The sequence below is a fragment of the Morone saxatilis genome, unplaced genomic scaffold (assembly GCF_004916995.1).
Source record: "Morone saxatilis isolate NCDOM2014 unplaced genomic scaffold, NCSU_SB_2.0 Contig10, whole genome shotgun sequence".
Taxonomy (NCBI): domain Eukaryota; kingdom Metazoa; phylum Chordata; class Actinopteri; family Moronidae; genus Morone; species Morone saxatilis.
This window is the reverse complement of record NW_023339652.1, coordinates 13,239,695-13,259,572: the sequence shown is the minus strand read 5'-3', so window position 1 is coordinate 13,259,572 and position 19,878 is coordinate 13,239,695. Positions and strand designations below refer to the sequence as shown.

Here is a 19,878-nt window from a genome sequence, read left to right as displayed (position 1 = left end):
ACAGAGAGAGAGAGAGACAGAGAAGAGACAGAGAGAGAGAGACAGAGAGACCAGTCTGGACCTAAAATGGGGATGTTGTGTTTTATGGTCATTGCCAATACTTTCTGACTTCCCTACTCCGTCTGTGATTCTCAGCCCATCGGTCTTTTATTCCTACTGAAGACGTAAATCTGTAAAAAGCTGGTTACAAATGTATACTTTGTGTATACTTGTGTTACATGAAATGGATGTGAACAAACTCGCAGGTTTGTTGGTGATTTTCACCCAGCATTGCGATGTTTGTTAGCCTGGGAACTAGATGAATCTGCTGAGCTCATTGGCTAGCTTAGCTTTGTTTGCTCCGGCAAATGCATCTGGCCACCCTTGCATTCGAACTGAATTCCACCCATCCCGGATCCGGAAAACGAAAATGAACTGAAAGGTTTCGAATTAGTCTGGGGAGGTCAGGCTAGAGATTTGTTACTAGAAGGTCGCTGCACCAACGGTGGACCAGCACTAAATAAATACTTATTTTTATATTACTGGTTTTGTCATTGTTGTTGCTCCTACTGTTATTCAGGGTTGGCCTTTTTAGTAATTTGAGGTTTTGTTTAGCTTAGTATCCCTATTTAAATAAACAACATACCAATGACATTTAAAAAACATCCTTGGAACGATTATTGACTTGACTTGAGAGCTTTCATCCCTGCAATCCTGGGTTTTCATTGACAGTGTCTGAACAGAAGTGTGGTGACAAGATCTTAGACCTTTATACAGTTTAATGAAAAGATCAGACATTGCACAGCTAACATTTTATTTCATCTGTGATTGCCAAAGGATAAAGAATTTGAGTCAACACATCCAAATCATGGTTTTAATTGGCCTAAAAATCATTTATTGTGTCCCCAGCCGATTTTTAAACCCCTGTGCTATTACCATCAAGCTGTGCCCCGGATAGCCTCGTTCAGCTCTTCATGCACTGTATATCTATCCTCATAAAAATTACAGTGATTTCTAAATGCACGTTTCCATTTATGGCAATAATTGACCCTCGCAGGCCCCTATTGGGACCCCCTGCCCTGTTGCCATAGAGATTCTCATATGTAACTCAGCAAGGTTGAAGTTCACAAATGAAATCAACAGTTCTCTCAAGTGAGATTTTTATGCAAGAATAACTATATAAGTGGTTTTTGAAACTCAACTCTGTATGTTTAAGTATCTGTACATGTATATTTACTGCAGCCCTCTGTCGCTGTACACTTTTGATTTGTGACTGAGACACTGAGTGAGTGAGAAACAAAAGTTGTGTCCTTTAGGCAAATTATAACTCGTCATATTAACATTACATTATGTTCTACAAAGGCAGCTTGTAGAGAGAAGAGCAATCTTGTGAGCTTTAAAACAAGTTACACTATAAGCAGAAGTTTACCTGTGAAGTTTTCTAAGTTTATGTAGGTTATCCACCAAAAACAAACAAACAGCCCAGGAATGCAAACATTTTTAGGCTGGAAATTTCCTTTATTATGTTTGTAATTCAGATATATTATATTTTCTTTCCTTTGTCTCAATCTTGTGTGACTGTTGCAGCCATAGGAGGACAGGCGTAACAAGTTTGAGGTTGCTAAAGTTCTTGTGTAAACGCAACTTTAACTAATTTAATTTTGGTGTTCAGCTAATTTCATGAAAAACTAAAAAGAAATAGTTTGACATTTTGGGAAATATGCTTATTTCCTTTCTTGCCGAGAGTTAGATGTGTATGTCAATACTACTCTCATATTTGTCAGTTAAATATTAAGGCTACAACCGTAACACAGTAACATCAAATGTAATTTTTATACTTTGGTTGTTGTACAGATTAAACCGATATATCACGTGAGCTTTAGAGGTGCTGGTAGACAGATTTTGTTACCTTTAGACAGAGCCAGGCTAGCTGTTTCCCCCTTTTCCCCAGTCTTTATGATGCTGTCACCATCTGCTGTCTGTAGCTTCATGTTTATCATGCTTTTAGACATGGAAGTGGTATGAACCTGTTCTTTTTTTATTCATACTCCATATTTGTATGCTTATAATTTGTAACATTTGTGTGGTATTGATCTTCTCATCTTACTCTTAGAAAGCAAAACAAGTGTATTTCCCAAAGCAAAACATTCCTTTAAAGCTTTTAACACCAAAGTTAAAAAGTGGATATGTTTTTATGTGATATAATGACCAAAGCTCACCTGCAGGAATGATCCCTATGCGTAGAGAACACGGCACCAACTCAGCATCTGGTTGGTTCTGGTCCACACCACTGTCTGTTTGGGTCCTGGTGACCAACCCATGCAAGATCTCACTAAACATCCCATCTCCACCCACACACACCACCCTGGACGGACAGATGATACAAAAGACAAACAATTTACACACAAGTTTAACATGGCTTCTGTGTTGAGGATAGTTTCAGTTCATACAGGTAGCCTGGCTGGATGCCACATAATGAGGTCAACTTCATGTAAATGTGTTTGCAAGGAAGCACAAATTTGAGGAAAAATAGCCACATAGCCAAAAAAACTTCACAATAACACAACTGGGCAGCAGACGTAATTCAAAAAACCCTTCAATAAATAAGAAAATCATGCTGTGCCACCGAGCATTACACCTTTAAGTCTATATCAAAACCTTACAGAAATGGACCTATAAATAATACGAACTGCAGAGTAAGGGCATAATGGACTCTAACCCTGCTCTGCTGGACAGAATATCTGATGAATAGAAGCAGGAAGACAGCGGGGCACTCGGCAGGAAAAACCTTTCATGTTATTGATGCCCTTCATATTCGATCAGCTACATTTTATTCTTACATACTCCCTTTACTCAGCTGCAGCATCATGAACAATTTGTGTTGATAACATAAACCTATGTGACTTATGTGAGTGATTTATAGATTATGGATTTTACAGTTATTGTAGGTGGTTCTAGGGAATAGAATCAACTACATCCCAAAAAGTATTTTAAAATGTGGAAATTTAAAATTCTGTACAGCTTACAGATGTTCTGTTGTCTCAAAGTCGAAGATTTATTTTAAGGGGCGTCCTGGTAGCTCACCAGGTGCCAAGGCTGAGTCCTTGCTGCGGCTCCAACCTGTCATCCCCCCTCTCTTCCCCTTTCCTGTCACTCTACAACTGTCTCTATCAATTAAAGGCAATACCCCCCACCCCCAAAAAACCAATAAAATATAAAAAAAAAAAAGGAAAGGATTGAAGGGAAAGGTTTACATTTGCTTTTTTTTGCTTGGAATGTCTCAACAACTATAGGACTGATTACCATGACATTTGGTACACACATCTATGTTTCCTTAAATTTGTCAGGTCAGAATTTTACCTTAATCTGAGTATTCAGAAAGTGGAAATCCTATCGGCCACAGCTGTACTTTGTATTAACTGCTAATTGACAGTTGTTAGCATGCTAACAAGCTAAACTAAAATGGTGAACATGGTAAACATTATGCCTGCTTAACATCATCATTTTAGCATCTTTATTTTGAGCATGTAAGCATGCTGACAGCACTGCTCAAAGTACAGCCTCAAAGAGCATAGCATAGCCATTATTCTCTTGTTGTGCTTTTACTGCATTTGTGATTTAACTTCATTAAATAATTTGCTTAAATAGCATATCTTGGTTTGTGTATTATTATTATTATTATTATTATTATTATTATTATTATTATTATTATTATTATTAGTGATTGGTTTGAAACTTTATTTGGAGCCACACTAAAATATGAAGTTGAAGTAAAAAGTTTCAACAAAACAGAAAGGATCCCATCTGTCTGCTACACTACCAGCATGTTTACTGATCGTTATCTGCCACATGTTGGGATATCCTGATGTAAATAGAGTAACACTGATCAAAATTCACAAAAGGAAATTCAAAAGAAATCCAAGTTTGTACAAGAAAATGCAGGACAACATCTGTCATCACAATGACACCGGTTGTTAAGAATGAGAAATGATGATGGTTTGTCTCAGTGATTACAGTTTGACAACACAGATTACAGGGCCTCATAACAAGCTCCTAATATGCAATAGCTCATGGCAGAGTCTCTCAATGGCATTGTTATAATATGAACAGACGAGTCAACTTCATGTCACAGTGGAGAACCAGTGTTCAAAGTCTGAAAGCAGCAGTTACCTAGCTTGAGTACTCACCCGTCATATTTATCTAGATTGGCCTCTGTTTTCAAGTGGTCTCTGGCATGATTGGCCCGCTCTGTAACTATGGAAACAAATGAAACAGCTAGCATTAGTTCAGTGAAAGGGAATCTACAGACAAAATAACTAGACTCTTTGTGGCTTGACTACTGGCAACAAGCAAGCTATTACTGGCATTTTGAAATACAAGACAAGGAAAATTACTGCACTTTTGAAACATTCACGGCAACCTGTCATGCAGATTAATGTTCAGAAAAAGCAAAGTCACAGTGGCACAAAACAACCTAATTCAACTATTGTATATTAGCTCGCAAAATGAGCCCTGGGCCCACACAAACAATAAACAATATTTCAACAGTAAATCTGTTTACCAGGCATATAATATCAAGACAAATACAATCCTGCAACTTATAGCAGCTGTAGGAAGCCCAGAGTGAATAGTATTCACTCTGATGGACCATCAATACCCCAGACTATGTGTAGCTGTAGCAAACACTTATTGAATAATAGATGTGTTTGGATACCTAAGCTTATCAACTATCACAGCTTCCATTAAGGTGGTGGCGTGATTAATGGCACTATAAGCCAAATCATATCCTTGCAAGCCTCTTCGGTCCCTGCGAGAGGCCACAGCGGCAGTGGAGATCTATATGGCGGCCATCGAGGCTCATTTTTTATTTAAATGTTAAAAAACACTACGGATAGGAACCCACCAATCACGTCGGCTGAGATGCAGGCGCGGCGAAACAGTGGAGCCACCTTCTGCTCGTAAATACGCTTCCCGCGCCGTTTTCCCCCGTAGGGATTGATGTATACCAGAAGGCTCTTCGGTCGGTTGGCTGCAAAGTGAGGAAGGGGTATGAGATAGTCATTAAAAAGGCTCAGTGTTTACCTTTTTTATAAATGTGTAACTGGCAGCAGCTTGATGAAGTTTTCATTAACCAGAGACCTTTCTCAAAATGCTCAGTCAAACTGACTGGTGCCCAAAACACGCTGCTCAAGAAATAAATGGTGTGTCTACTGAGTATGGGAGGAGTGTGAAGCAATTCAGAGGTGCTGCATCATTGGGTGATAAACCAACAAAGCGCTGCGATGGAGAATACTAAATGGCTTGTTTATTGCTGTTGTGGAAGACTGCGTTTAGGACAACAAACTGAGATACAGCAGCTGTTCAAATTGAAAATGAATGGATTGGGATCAAGTGTTAAATGAGCACAAAGAAATATAGGGTGCAATATTGTTTGGCAATAAGACAAAAGTTCCATTAGATTACATAAATGGATTGTCAATGGGTGATGTAAAGGTGTACTGTGGCGGAGACTAGCACTATTGAACACACTAAGGCTTCATCTTCACAATGAATGTAGTTAATTTTCTTGAATTGATTCATCCTGCCAGGCTAATTGAGGCCAAGTAGACCATTTCAAATCTCACACTCTAATTTCCACATGCTACATGCACACTAAATCTTGTAGAACCACTTTGCAATCATATAAGTGTAAAACACTGTGTTTTGCACCCAACTACGTCAAAAATGTAATACGTTGTGACCGATAGCGTAATCATATTTCCATGATGATGTAATATGTTACTATATCATTGGAAAACCTATTAAATTCCTTACATCTGCAGGTTTATCATTTTCCCCCCTAATGTATGATGTAAACATTTTGATGGATGATGTGCTGTTATTAGAGCACATCTGGACAGTAAGCCAGACTCAAGCAATGTTACAGACATCATCTTCATGCTTCACGTCTAGGGCAGCCAAAGGGTATTTTTATACGACAATAGACTCTTTTAATGTGTGAAATACCACCATTTATATGTTTTATCAGACTGTTGTGGCTAGATCCATTCTGTATGTTTGTGCCTGTGTCTAGAAGAGAAATGCAGGAGGGGAACGTCTATGGTAGGTTTGCCTCTGGGCTCTCCTGAGGACACTGATACTACTGAAGAGAATGACATTTCTTTTTACAATAATGCACACTTTCTTTTTTTTTCATGGCTTTATTGGATGGGACAGCTGTAGAGGGACAGGAAATGGGGGTAGAGAGAGAGGGGATGACACGCAGCAAAGGTCCTAACCGGGCGCCCGCACACTTTCTATACAGTCTGGTTGAAGGGTAGAGAAGCTATTAAAGGAATATCTATCTATCTATCTCATTCAGCAATAGATCTTGAATAATAACTTTGTAAATTGTAAGGGATTGTACTTAAATGATTGTAATTTAAATGCTATTTTATACTTCTAGTCCACTACATGTTGGAACCAATCTTACTGTGATGTCAGCTTGGTTTCATTATACTAACCAGCATGTGGAGTTATAAATATGGCAATATGACATTAATATAGCTTAAACCTTTAATGGTTTGCTCAAACATTTGATGAAGCTGTCGATATTTAGTTGTAAAGTTATGTGTACTCTAAACAATCTTTTCTACATTAAAGTAAATTAAAAGACCCTACCCTACCCCAACCCTAACCCTAACCCTAACCCTTTGAAACAGAAACCTGAACTGAATAACCATAACCTAATCCCTTTTATTACAGGTTCCTGGTCTTTGTGATATGAATCTGTAAACTGTTAACTTATTTCTATCATTCCCTATTGGTTTGCCTCAAACACTGTTAATGTAGGACACAATAAAAGCATCTATTAAGGATTTCAGCATGTGAAGTTACTGGAAGCAGTGTCATGTAGGTATAGTGAGTGAAGAGAGAAGTTCAGGTTATCCTCGGGTGTGACAATAACTTATGTTACATATTGTTTTGTGGTATCCCATTTAAGTAGTCCATAAACAACTCAGAAAAAGGATGGCATTGAATATCCCACGTGCACATTGCTGTCAGCGATTTTTGATAAATGTTATAATTGTCTGAAAGCTGGTTCCCTCCATGCAGAACTATACTGTACAGCATCTTCCAGTCCACCCTCTCCATTAAAAAACAAAACAAAAACAAGTCTTAATGTTTGACATGTACCAAACATTCCCAGAATGTCCCTATAGGAGACAGTGTGTGTATTTCCCACTATCAGCTTAATCAAGTGTGCTTCTTTCGTGTAACCAATATACTACTGATTGCACTTTTCTTACAGGCCTTTATTGCCCTTTGGCTCTGTGCAGTGCAGACTGTGTGTACAGCAAATAAACATGTATTTGTGGAAGGACTCACTGAGCATGTGGCACTTTTATGGCACCTAGTCAATAAATGTATTCTGATTATGTTCTGATTATGTTCAAAGTACGTACAGAACATCATTAAACAGCACGTACCGAGTAATGACAGTTGCTCATTGATAACTTGGATCCACTGCTCGCAGAGTCCCTGATTGGCACACTGGAAGGTGATATCACTACACCGCCACTGGTGCTGCCTTGTCCTTCTGACGTAGGAAACTGGAGAGAAACAAAACAGAAGGAAGAAAACGAGTGTGAGAAAAAGGAAAAAAACATGCCTTGCCATTATGATTGTTTCTATTTGTCATAGGTGTCCTCAGAGGTAATGTGAGAATGGAAAAAACAGCAAAAGAAAGATGGTATCATCAAAAGACAGAATTCCTCATCTGATTCCATGTGATAACATCAAATGTGCTAAATAAAGCCTTGCCTTCCCAGATAAGAATCACTGTCAAACAGCCATCATAGTTTGTGACCTATAATAGTATTTTTGGGCTGTAGGTCATGTATTTTTAGGTCAGCAGACAGGTATTTTTCCATTTATTCATTTTGCAGTGAGTACATACAGTACTACCTGGCTACCACACAGACTTGGCCTGAGAATTAACCCAGGCTTTATGCTTACCAGCCAGGTCAGTCAGATATGTGAATGAGTAAAGAAATGAGGGCATGTTGGAAAAGAAGTAGTCGGTTAAGTAAAACACGGCTCTGATGATAGTCAGACAAAAAATAGAAATGGAGTCTCTAAATATCCTGCTAGGGAACATTACTGAAATATTTACATTAAGGACCAAAAATTCACTTACTAAGCACTCTGACAGCAGATTCACTCACTAAGCATTTCAAAGTCAAATTATCGCACTAAGCATTCTTTTCATCTGATAGAAAAGTTAACTTTCCAGGCAAGTTCTTCAGTCCAAATCGCTTACAGTACCTCGTACTTACAGTGGGGCAGGCAGGGAGACGTTCGGAGTGGGTGTTAAATCATCCTTTAATAAGTTACATAATCGGGATGTAAGTGATGGAACATGTCTTTGAAGCCAAAGTTTCCACAGATTGTGGGAATGCAAGTCGAGTCAGGCTTGACACACTCTAATGCCAGTAAAAGCTCACATTAGTGAGGTAATTTTTAACATTTCCTGTGATAAATAATGTAAATCCGATCTTGTTTGGATATAATCTAATGGCTCAAAATTAAGCATTAGCCCGTAAGTCACTGGCATGCTGCCATCTTAGACCCAGTCAGCTAAGCTGTGAGGGGCTCTCTTGTTAATGCATTACTTTCAGACTGTGGAGCTGTCTACAGGCTTATTTCTAGTGTCAGATAACTTCTGATTGGTGGAGTTCAACACAAGCTCTTGGCACACTTACCTAAAATGTAACTGTGATGTGGCTTTAACCTACTACAGTAAAATGAAAGTGACAGTGATGAAAACTGCCTTCAGGCATTGTTGTTAGAAGGAACAAAAGACACTGCATCTGTTTTCCTAAAGGAGCACTTCAGCGATTAAATACTGCACTTCTATAAAGATGGAGGACGTGTGAAAGACAAATAAAAAAAAAAAGAATGATAAAAGTCAATGCAGTGGAAGCTGAAATATCCTTTTAGCTTTTAGTCCCTTACATGGGTCAAGCGCCAAAAGTTACTTCCCATGATGCAGCTTGTCGTTATCTCCTCCATAGACATACGCAGAAGATATTATACATCTGTTTTCAGAGGCTGAGTAGTACTCACTGTGACAAGTTGACTGACTTTGACGTGTAAAATCAGTGGAATGTCCTATAAGTGTGTGTAGCAGTGTAGGTTTTATACCTGTGAATGCATGGGGATACAGCGGGGAGAGCTGCTTTGCTTTTTTCTGTCTCCTCTCGGTGTCCGTGTTGTCTTGGCCACCATCTTCCATCTTGTGGACAGCCACTATTTCACACACCTGGACAGCATGGCTGTGTGCTGGAGAGACACAAATAAATTAATATTTTACTCCACTGCATTACACAATAACCAAAGCATGATGCCCTTTGCTAACACAGTCTGTATAATAAATTCTTACATGTACATGGAGACACATTGATAAGCAAAGCAACTGTGGAATTGACTATAAGAAGTATTGGCAAATTGCACTGTTCACAAAAGCATTCATAATTTTGTTAAGATCATTAAAGCTGCAATAATCAATATTTGTGTTTTAACAATGGGTCACATGGCCATGTGTAATGTGAACGGGTTCACTCAGAGAGACAAACCCACTAAGAATTATCACCTGACTCTGCAGTTCCCTAAGCTCCACAGAGCTCGTTTCAGATCATTGTTTTGGTTTTATGGCCCACAACTTTACTGTTTATTGTTTAGGTTCAGTCTCGAGGCTCTCATCAGCCTAATTCCCAGATCTAACTGGCAGCCATTTTAGTGAAAAAGCTCAGATACGCTTCCTGCTCAGCACCAAATGGCACACAGACAAAGTTGATCACATGCTGATAAAGAGCCAACCAAAACAGAGCTAAAAGTAGAATGAATATCAGAGTATTATTAATTAAATGACACTTGCTCTGTGTAACAAGTTAGCCTCACTTCAAAGGTGGAAGGATAATATGGCAGTGTTGTGTTTAGAGCTTGTTTCCACATGCCCTCAAGAAGCTAAAAAATTATTAAGTGAAGGTTTAAGAAAGTGTAGGTGTCCTATTAAACATCAGCTTTAGTTACAAAGGTATCTTGTGTTAAGATGACCTTAGAATGGCAGCCTATCATTGATTTAACAAACTAAAATCAATGGGAGAAATAACACAGCCATATCCCGAGAGAGCTGGTGAGTGTTTGGGAAGGAACTGCATCTTCTTGTTCTTCTTTCCCCACGGGAACGGGATTCAAGTTGCCAGTTTAAAATGACTTTGGGATAAAAGACTTTGGCAGCGTTTGAATGGTCTATTCATTAACAGAATTTGTCAAGTATGGTGTGATCCGGTACCTCCTGGCAGTGAAAAGATGGGGTGGGTCACTGCCTTAAAGAGCTGCTTAGTGACATCAAAGAATTTAACAGGTATTAATTTACTGTTTTAAAGGCAGAGATTGGAAAATTAAAAGGGAATTGTCAGGAAATTTTTTTTTCTTCCACATCTATACTCTTGAGTGAGGAAAAGTTGGTCATACTATGAAACAGAGGGTGAATACAGATGAAGGCAATGAAATCATCAAAGAACACCTTAAATATTCAAGATATGGACTGTAAAAACTTAATTCCAGGACCGCGATGCTATAATATGATATAGCTTTCCCTCGTGAACCATTTCAATATTTAAATCCAGAAATCCTGAGCATTTGAGCACAAAAGATAGCTACGTTGCTAATGGAAAACAAATTCAAAAGTGCACTTTGTACTAGGAAAGGACAATATTACTTGCAATGAGTTTAACTGACCTCTTCAACTGCATCACATACAGACATTCCAGTCTCTCCTACAAATGTATTCAGCTGATATGGTGAAATGGATGGGAGGGAGGCATGACATATTATTTCTCTCCTGGGAGTCTGAGGGAATAGGATTTCATTTCCTTCTCAAATAAAAATGATGCGCCATGCAGGCATGAATAACTTTATGGCCATCGATATTCACACTTTGACAAATAGGAAGAGTTATGGCCATGTGGGTAATGGCTTTATTTCAGAAAAAAAAAGAGAATGAGGAGTTTCATTCCAACTATTTGAAAAATGGCATCTAGTGCTCTGCCAAAGTGATTGTTGGTGTTGAATTAGAATATGTAATGGAAATACTGAAAGTTATTGTGACTTATAGATTCCATCCATTTTCTAAACAGCTCATCCTGTTAAGCCATGTAACAGTACACACAAGTAATATCTAGAGTTCTCAATTCACCTCACCGAGAGTGGAAATAAAAAAAACCCAGTACTGTAACTTTGAGGTTCTGGGTCACCAGCTCTGTTAAAGGTGCCTTTAAGAACCTCCAAAGCCTTCACAGACATACACCATATCTTCAGTAGAACACATTTAGAAATAGAAAATAAGACAAAACATTGTGTTTTGACAAGCAGCCAGCCTCTTCTTTAGAAGTATTAACTTGCCATGTACAGTTAGCTTATCATTAGCACCGGTGACTGCACGCAGCACAACTGAAGTCCTCACAGTGAAGCTGCTTAAACTCGAACTCTATAGAAAACCCTGGTGATTCTTGAATGTAGGCTGAACAGTGGCTACGTTAGTAAGCCAGCTATGAAGACACAACATGTAAAAAAGATACATTTGGATTTATCGGGAGTCTCATTTCTCCACTTTTGGTAGCCCAGTTTCTTTGTTAAGCTAACATGTACTGGACCAGTCTTTCCAAACTGACCTTCCATCAAACTCCTGATAAAAATGCAAAAAAGTCGACCCCCAAGCTCAATATATATTCGGGAATCATATCACTGTAATGCGTTACAATGTATGTATTATTGCCTTTAACTGTTCATAGGCAATAAAATGTAGCGTTGCTCAATCTATAAGGGTGAAGAGATTTGTGCTATAGCATTATTTGGTCTGGTATGACCAGTAGCTTATAGTGGCTAAGGTTAGCAACCTTCAGATTTTTTTATATTTTATATGTACATATACTGTATATATACTTTTTGACTTGTCATATTATGAAAAGCACAGGGCTTTCTAATAACATTAACAATAGTTTAGGTTCTATTCAAGTGTCCCAGTAAGCCATGCAAGTGTGACAGGGAACTAGGATAAGCAGTACCAGGACCTTGAAGCTCATTGCAACATGTCAAAAAGTCTACAGCCTGTAATGTCTTATTATTGACAATGAGATTTAAGTAAATATATATCACACAGACCAACTACTGTGGATGTTTACAGTAAGTCTTAAGGGAGTATCTTACACAAACAGATCATTGGAGAAGTTCATTCTTTTAGATGTTGATTTAAGCACACCGCATGACACGTGCATGACATTATGAAAAGTAAAACCCAGCTGGGAGATATTACTTTTACTGTTGTTTCTGTTAAGCAACATGTTATACTGATACAGACTTATCACTGAGATGTGCTGACAAAATAGACACAGTGTATTGAGGAGGATGGTCTAACATGTCAAAAATCATTTCATGCAAGCTTACACAGATAAGCAAAAGCAGATTATCTTAAGTGTTATGTGTTGATAGGGGCAACTATAGTTGTAATGAACCCAAGATTACAATACATCATATTAGATTTGAGATAATTCAACATGAAATCTTGCATTTGCTGTTTATTTCATATCTGAGCACCAAACTTGTACCCGAATTGTGCCAAAACACTCAGTGGAATATATTAGAATATCTTATCTTGTATCTTACATATTTACATGTCTGTTATCTTAAGCTCCCCGGTTTACGATGAAGAAAATGAAAAATGCATGAAATATTTTCTCAGTTAGCCTGGTAGGCAAATCTACTTCTGTCAAGGACAAAAAGCCCACATTCATCATTGAGTCAGTACAGGCTGCGTCTCCAGTCAGGTCTGTCCTTTGAACAACTTGGCCAAATTAACCCCGGAAACAAGCTCAAAGCCAACAATCCCAGTGAACTGTGTTAGGGAAGAAACTGGAAACAATAGCTGACATTCCCACATTCTAACACTGCTCCAATAACCCTGCCCCACACACACACACTCATAGAGGCATAAACATAAACACGAGCTCAGATATGCACACACAAGTACACAATAATCCCACACATAGCCACACACAAATTCCCTACTTTTTAGCTCAGTGCAGTCCCAAAGCTACATGCTAAGCCCTCGGCCATACAAGGCAGATCCTCTCTGCTCTGCTCTGACATACTTTTCTTTGTGCTTGAAAAGAATCTTAGCACTGGCAGTCAGCCAGTGTGTGCTGCCTATTCATACCACAGGGCTCAGTGAGTTNNGCTTTTTAGGAACTGGGGAGAAAAAGGTTTATTTTCTAATGTCTGGAGCTTCTTTTGTTGCTGCAAAGCTAAGGTGAAACCTGAGAACACTGATAAAGAGAACTGGTGTCATTTAGGGTAACGTAAAAGTCTATGTCTAGCTTCCATTTCTGCAATCATTTTAGAATGAGTAGCAATTATGCATTTTGCTTTTTTTTTCCAGTCATTTACTTGTTTTTCATTAGTGTAAGAATTCAAAGTCTGTGGCTTGGTACTTCACATTACTGCTGCTTCAGCTATCAGTCTAAGTGAAAGAGGACGGGCGCCGGCATCTCCAAGAGACAAACCACAAATAATCAGTCATGAGGAGGGCAACCCAGATTTAGAGCACAAAATTAAAAACAAACATTAATATTGACGCTTCTACAATATTGGAGGCGTAAGTGATTAAATTTGCGTGACCTCAAGTGTGGCACTTTGTGTTTGTGTTACTGACTCATGATTCCTAGCGAGCCCAGTGTAAACACTTGAGAATGCCAGGTGATATTGATATCAATGTTTTCATATAAAGTCACAGCCGAGTTCTTTATGCAAGTTTTGAATAAAAGATTAATCTCTGACTGTATTGTTTATAAAGAAGAAGGCTGAACGTGCTGTCTGCTGTTTTTACACTTCATATTTTACATGAATTAGACAAACAAGATGTTAGTACTAATTATTAAGCTTTACAGTTGCTAGTAGGTTAATTTTGTTTTTGACACAACCAAGGCTAGCTGTTTTCCCTTTTCCAGAAAGTGAATAAGTGCATTCCTATTTCTATAACATTACAACCTTTGTACCTCTGGATTGAGATCCATTTGGTTCTAATGTTTATCGTTGTGAAATTCACAAAATAATTTTGTCCAACATTTGTATTAGATGCATTTTGGCACACGACTGTAAACAACATAACCTTCTCACGTGAGGAAACTGACACCTGAACTGAAACCTGGCAAGGTAAGTCTAAGTTCAGAGACACAATCACGTGAAATGAGGACAAGGAGCAACCCAAACAATGATTCGCTAACCCTGGCACGTGAAACTCTATCAATGTGCAAGACAGGGAATGGAGCTCAAATTTTGGCAATGGCAGTCCGTTCCTTTGCCCCGAGTGTGAATGTAATCCCTAACTCTGGCATTGTTAGTGCCTTTCTCTACTGAGCCAGAAACATCCAAGTCCTCAGGGCTCAGGGTGCTACTGGTTTCCATTCTAACCACATGAGATGGATTAACACCTGCGGTGCGCTGTTGTAATCTGTTAAAGGGCCAGGACCAGTGTGCAGATTGTGAATTTTATCGCACATGATTGTACACACCAGTGGTTCCCATTCTTTCTGGCACGTGACTCCTTAAATTTAGGTTTGCATTATGTCAACAGACTGTGACCAGTTTAACCACAGAGATTATTTCAGTGTATCATCGAGGTGTATGATCTGGGAGACACTGCTGTCTGCCAGAGAGCAGCCTATGCTAGTGTAGTGGTTTGCTTAAGTGTGTCATATTATCAGAAGAGCATAGGCGTAAAGTTTAAAATTAATGAAGTGGCCCTTTAACTACCTAGAATGCTAAAAATCCAGCAGTACTTGAGGAGGACTGAGAGCCACTGGTCTTTGCAATAATTGTATCCTATAATAATAGAAGGAAGGGGATCTTTGTGTTAACATAATGGAGCTTAGGAGGTCAGTTAAATCCAGCCCTTTTGGTAGAAATACTATCCACCATGTATTTCAAGAGCATGGTTCATAAGCTCTTGCTCACTCTGGCAGACACGCACACTCAGGAAAGGGTGGAGCCAAATTGTAACTTTTGGTGTACAAAAGGTTGGAGACTGGGGGGAATCTATATGGTATGGATATAGTACCCTTCTTGAAAGGCAGGGGTAGACATTTTTGTACCCTTACCTTTCATACTTTTAAAAGTACTACTATGTCCCCCAAGTGATAAACAATCCAACTTTTTTTTATAAACAGATACCTCATAGGCTTCCTACCACTGTATTTTGGTACACTGAAATTTATTTGCACTTCTTTGTGAAATATTAAGTTCTGGAGGGTTTCAAGAGATACTGTTTACTTGTAGGGCAAGTTGGGGAAGTACTGCAGCTGGTGGGCTCGTGCTATCCAGACAGGGACTACACTAACCTATTGAAAACCTTCCACCTCTCTTCATGCTCCCTCGTATGACTCCGCAAAGCTTCTCCCACCAAGCCCACAAGTTCAAACGTCAGCAGAAGGAGTCTCTTGCCCTGCCAAAACAAGAACAACCTCTGAAATGACCTGGGATTGCCCTAAGTCTCCCATCACTAGAGTTTCTAAAACCTGAGAACAGAGCCAAAAGAGTTTAATTTTCTCTCAGACCACTTAAGTACAGTACACTGAAAGGTTATTATGGAATTTTTGTCCAGCTAAGAGAGAAAAACAAGGTTGAGTGGAAGGTCAGTCAACAAACTTGTTAGCTCTGTTGCTAACAGGACAATAAATTCACACAGTTAAGTCAAAAGGCGTATTTGTACTTGTGCTCTATATCTTGGATCAGGCTTAAGAGTCAGGGCTGTCAAGCTTGCTTTTTGGTTGAGGTTCAAATGTGAGTGTCAAATTTCACCAAAGATGAACATGAGAAATGTGTTCAGACTTACTTCGTCTTCTCGAGTGAAGCCACTGATTGTGGAAATAAACTTGATTTCTGCACACAATTTGGCCATTTTAAATGCTGGTGTGGATGTGCCTTTGTGGAGTCAAGCCGGAAGCACCCCTGCTGAGGGTTGACTCTCTGTCTCTGTGGTGGTGGGTTCCCCTGGTACAATTAGTAGCAGCACCTTAACTTCTGACCAAATTTGTACAAACTTTGGACACTACTTTGAACCTTTATGGTGGATCAACAGGTACCTGCGCCGATGATGATTAATCTGGGAAGAATGTGTTGATTAGATTCTTCTTCCTGCCCATCCTGCTTTCCTAAAACTGGGTGGCATCACACCTGACAGGATTCCACTGAAAATATTGGTTTGCTACACAGTACCTCATAACATCTCTGCATTCCTCGTCACACCCTCAACGTTTCGCACATGGGTGTTGAAGAAACCCCAGACGATCTCTCGGCCCATATGTAAAATGAGGAAGCGTGTGATAGATTGGGAGATGATCTTACAGTATTCGATTTTAACTCAGTATATCCTATATATTCGTGTGTGTGCACAAGAGATTTTGTGTTTGTGTATATGTCTCTGACAGCACAGCACCCGGCCTCACCTTCCTTTAGTTCTGTGACAACAAGCTGTCATCATATTCATATTCTGCTGTTGTTCTCTGCACCTCTCCCTTTACACAGTGGATCAGTATGTAATCCCTTTATTGTTACTGTGGTTTGGCACTGACAATGTGTTAGAGGACCAGCCAGCACAAGCTTAAAGAAAAGCTTGCGTTCTTAGCCGTTTCCACACTATTTATGTTGTTTTTTTTGTCATTCCTGTTTTGCTTTTACACATTGCATTCCAAGTGACACGCAACACGGGTGCAAGAGAGGGGATAAGATTTAACTGAGAGTGTGAAACTGATAAAACTGTTTAACACGTGGGGTGATGCAACCTAATGCTTAAGCTTAAACTATCTTGCCCCGTGTTGGATATTTGTTGTATGCAAGTGTTGTGCTGCAATATTTTATTATCGAACAAGGTGGATGCCCTACGGGGAGGATAGTTGTGCACTTCTTTGTCACTCAACCACACCATCCAGGTCACTGATTCATTGTGTAATTAGCTTTAGAGGTCCTACTCTTTGCTCCTATTGACCCAAGCTGCAGGTAAATAAACACAATCAATGTAATGAAAGGCCCTGTATTGCTGCCAGTAATGCGGTATAAACCGCAGTTTACCCAATCTCCAGCTGTCGTTTTCTGGCAGTGTTTATTCCTCTGTATCTCTCTCCCTCCCTCTGCAGCCGTCTCTCAATGTACAGACAGGACTGTGCATTGAGCACCAGCTTTAGATTACAAAGCGCAGATCTGCCTGGGTACACATGGCAGTGAGCTGTCAAACAAGACGTGGATTTCTCCCAGGCACAATGGGTTTGTAAAGCCAATGCTTAGGCAAACAGATGGAGAGGTAAGGACAGCAAAGGTGAAAGCTATAACAGTAGAACGGTCACTAGGGGTACAGTGATACTGCTAATTTACTACCAATGCCAAAAGCAGTCATTATTTTCACACTTGCACACTTTTTTTGTAACCCTGTAACACAAAATGCACTGAATCTCGGTTTTCATGTGCTGCTAGCCACTCTAACAGCATGGCAATGTCAGGTTGAGTAAAATATCTCAGCAAATGTTAGATAAATTGTAATTTCATTTGGTACAAACTTTCATAGTCACTAGAGGATGGCCCCAATGACTTTGGTGATGCCCTGACTTATCCCCCAGTGCCACCATGAGGTTGACGTTTTTGTTTTTTAGTCAAATGTCTCAACAACTATTTGCTGGATTGCCGTGAAATTTGGTACAGATATTCATGGTCCCCAGGGGATGAAGCCTAATGACTTTGTTGATCCCCTGATTTTTCAACTAGTGCTACCAAAGGGTCAAAATGTTAACTTATTCTGTGAAATATCTCTATAGCTACAGGATGGATAGGCACAACAATTTCTCCAGATATTCATGGTCCCCAGACAATGAATCCCAGTTCGCTTAAGGCACCTTTAAACAAATACTCGTGTTCCTCCCAGGATGAATTGTATAAATCATCAGGTCAAACTTAAAATGTGCCTATACTTTGGTTTAAGACTATGTGGCTGCAAAGCTAATGACATTCCAAACAGCCTTGTCTGTACTTTGTGCTTAGTGCTAAATAGCAAATGTTAGCATGCTAACAGGCTAAACTCACTGATGCTCAGAATTCAGCTGAAAGCTCGGTCTCACAGAGCTGCTAGCATGGCAGTAGTCTTCTTTTTCTAAAAACCTTAGAGACTTGCTGTAGTTCTGTGAGCGCCTGATGCACAAAGTGGTGTAGCTTTGTTTACCTTCGTTACTTGAGGATTTTGCTATCGGATTTTATTACAGGGGAAATTCTGTGATGCTGATACCCTATTTCAGCCTGATTTCCAATACTTCCCATATTTCTATAAGTCAATCCCTGACGGTAACGCGTTGGATCTGTATCCAGCTCTGCCATATGGGAAAGCAAATATCTAAAACCCCCCTCTGGCCAAGAGAGATATCCAGGCTTAGAGGGCCTGAGGAAGTACTACTCGCTAAGCATAGTGATTTGGAGGAAAGGGGAGATGCTCTCTAAAGCATATGCCATGATTTATTCTAGATTTTCCTCCAAGATGGGATCGTGCTTTGTATCAGAGGAGTGACTCAGGCATTATGTGGACATAAGATTTGCTCTATGCTCAGAGGCCATGCCATCTCAGTGATTGGATTGTGTTTGTGTGTCTGTGAGAGTGAATCTGTGTGCAAACAAATAACAATCCTGGCTAGGATCCCCTGTCTTGTTCTTTACTCAGCACATCTGACTGACGGATGCTCTGATTCGACCAAATCCACTTAAATGTCAAGCAGTTAGGTCCACTATTGTTATCTGAAGCATCAAGACCAGAGTGATGTTTACCACTCATAACAATTCCTCTTGGCATTTATGGCACTTGTGCGTCAGGTTGAAATATATTAGGCAAAGAAAATGGAAAATACAAGCGGAAGAAGAGCTGTCAAATTTGAGTCATGCTGCATGATTTTCTGCTATCAGCTGGGATTAACTTTTTCTGTCTTCTCAGTGCTGCTGCAGATTCGCAGATTTTTCTTAACTTTCTAAATGTTACTTGATAGAAAATGTTACATTTGTACCAACTAACATGTCACCGTCTATTATATTTCCCCTGATATCCCAGCTTGTCACATTTTTATTTCATATTTTCAATAAACGGAATTGGGAAAAGTTCTAAGCGACAAAGACAAATAAACGTACTCCTGACAGACTTATTAATTTGCATTACTTCTGCTGTCGCGGGCCCTTAACCTGTGACCATGCAGGGAAGGGGGCTGGTGTGTTGAAACACCACACAATCCTGCCAACTCAAGAAAAAAACAAAATATCTCAAGGACATTTCACCAATTAGTCTCAGGCAGCTGCTAAATTGTACAGCCTCTCATGAAAGAACTGCACGCAGAGGGAAGTGTGGAATGCATCTGCAGTCCATGATGTAATTCAACAACATGAAAAACATGAGTCCAGAAATGGAACATATTTTGCTTTTGGGGGCGGTTGGACAGCTCACCTGGTAGAGCTGGCACCCCATGTACAAAGGCTGAGCAGCTACCCTGGATCAGATCCGACCTGTGGCCCTTTGCTATGTGTCAACCCTTCTCTCTCTACCCCCTGTCGGGTCTTTCTTCAGCTGTCCTATCTAATAAAAGGAAAAAGCACCTGAGGTAGGTGCAAAGACATTAGGGAATATTCCTGCAGTCTTCTAGTCACTGATTAACTAGACTATACTGCTTACTAACGATAACCACGCTCCACTCAAAAACCGGATAAGATAAATATATATGTATTTATACACCGGTGACCTGCTCTTGTCACAATGACCATGGGGGGGGGGGGGGTTGGATTCTG

The 19,878-nt window shown here is 39.6% G+C and overlaps 1 protein-coding gene across 1 annotated transcript in view; it reads right to left on the bottom strand.

The window, feature by feature from the left end:
• Positions 1-19,878, bottom strand: part of cerk (ceramide kinase) — a 37,460-nt gene that overhangs the window by 16,062 nt on the left and 1,520 nt on the right. The window contains exons 2-6 of the mRNA XM_035672897.1: positions 9,166-9,303; positions 7,449-7,571; positions 4,883-5,008; positions 4,167-4,233; positions 2,199-2,344 (exon numbers count right to left, since the gene is read on the bottom strand). Coding sequence (XP_035528790.1) covers positions 2,199-2,344; positions 4,167-4,233; positions 4,883-5,008; positions 7,449-7,571; positions 9,166-9,303 — 600 coding nt within the window. The remainder of the gene's footprint in view (positions 1-2,198; positions 2,345-4,166; positions 4,234-4,882; positions 5,009-7,448; positions 7,572-9,165; positions 9,304-19,878) is intronic.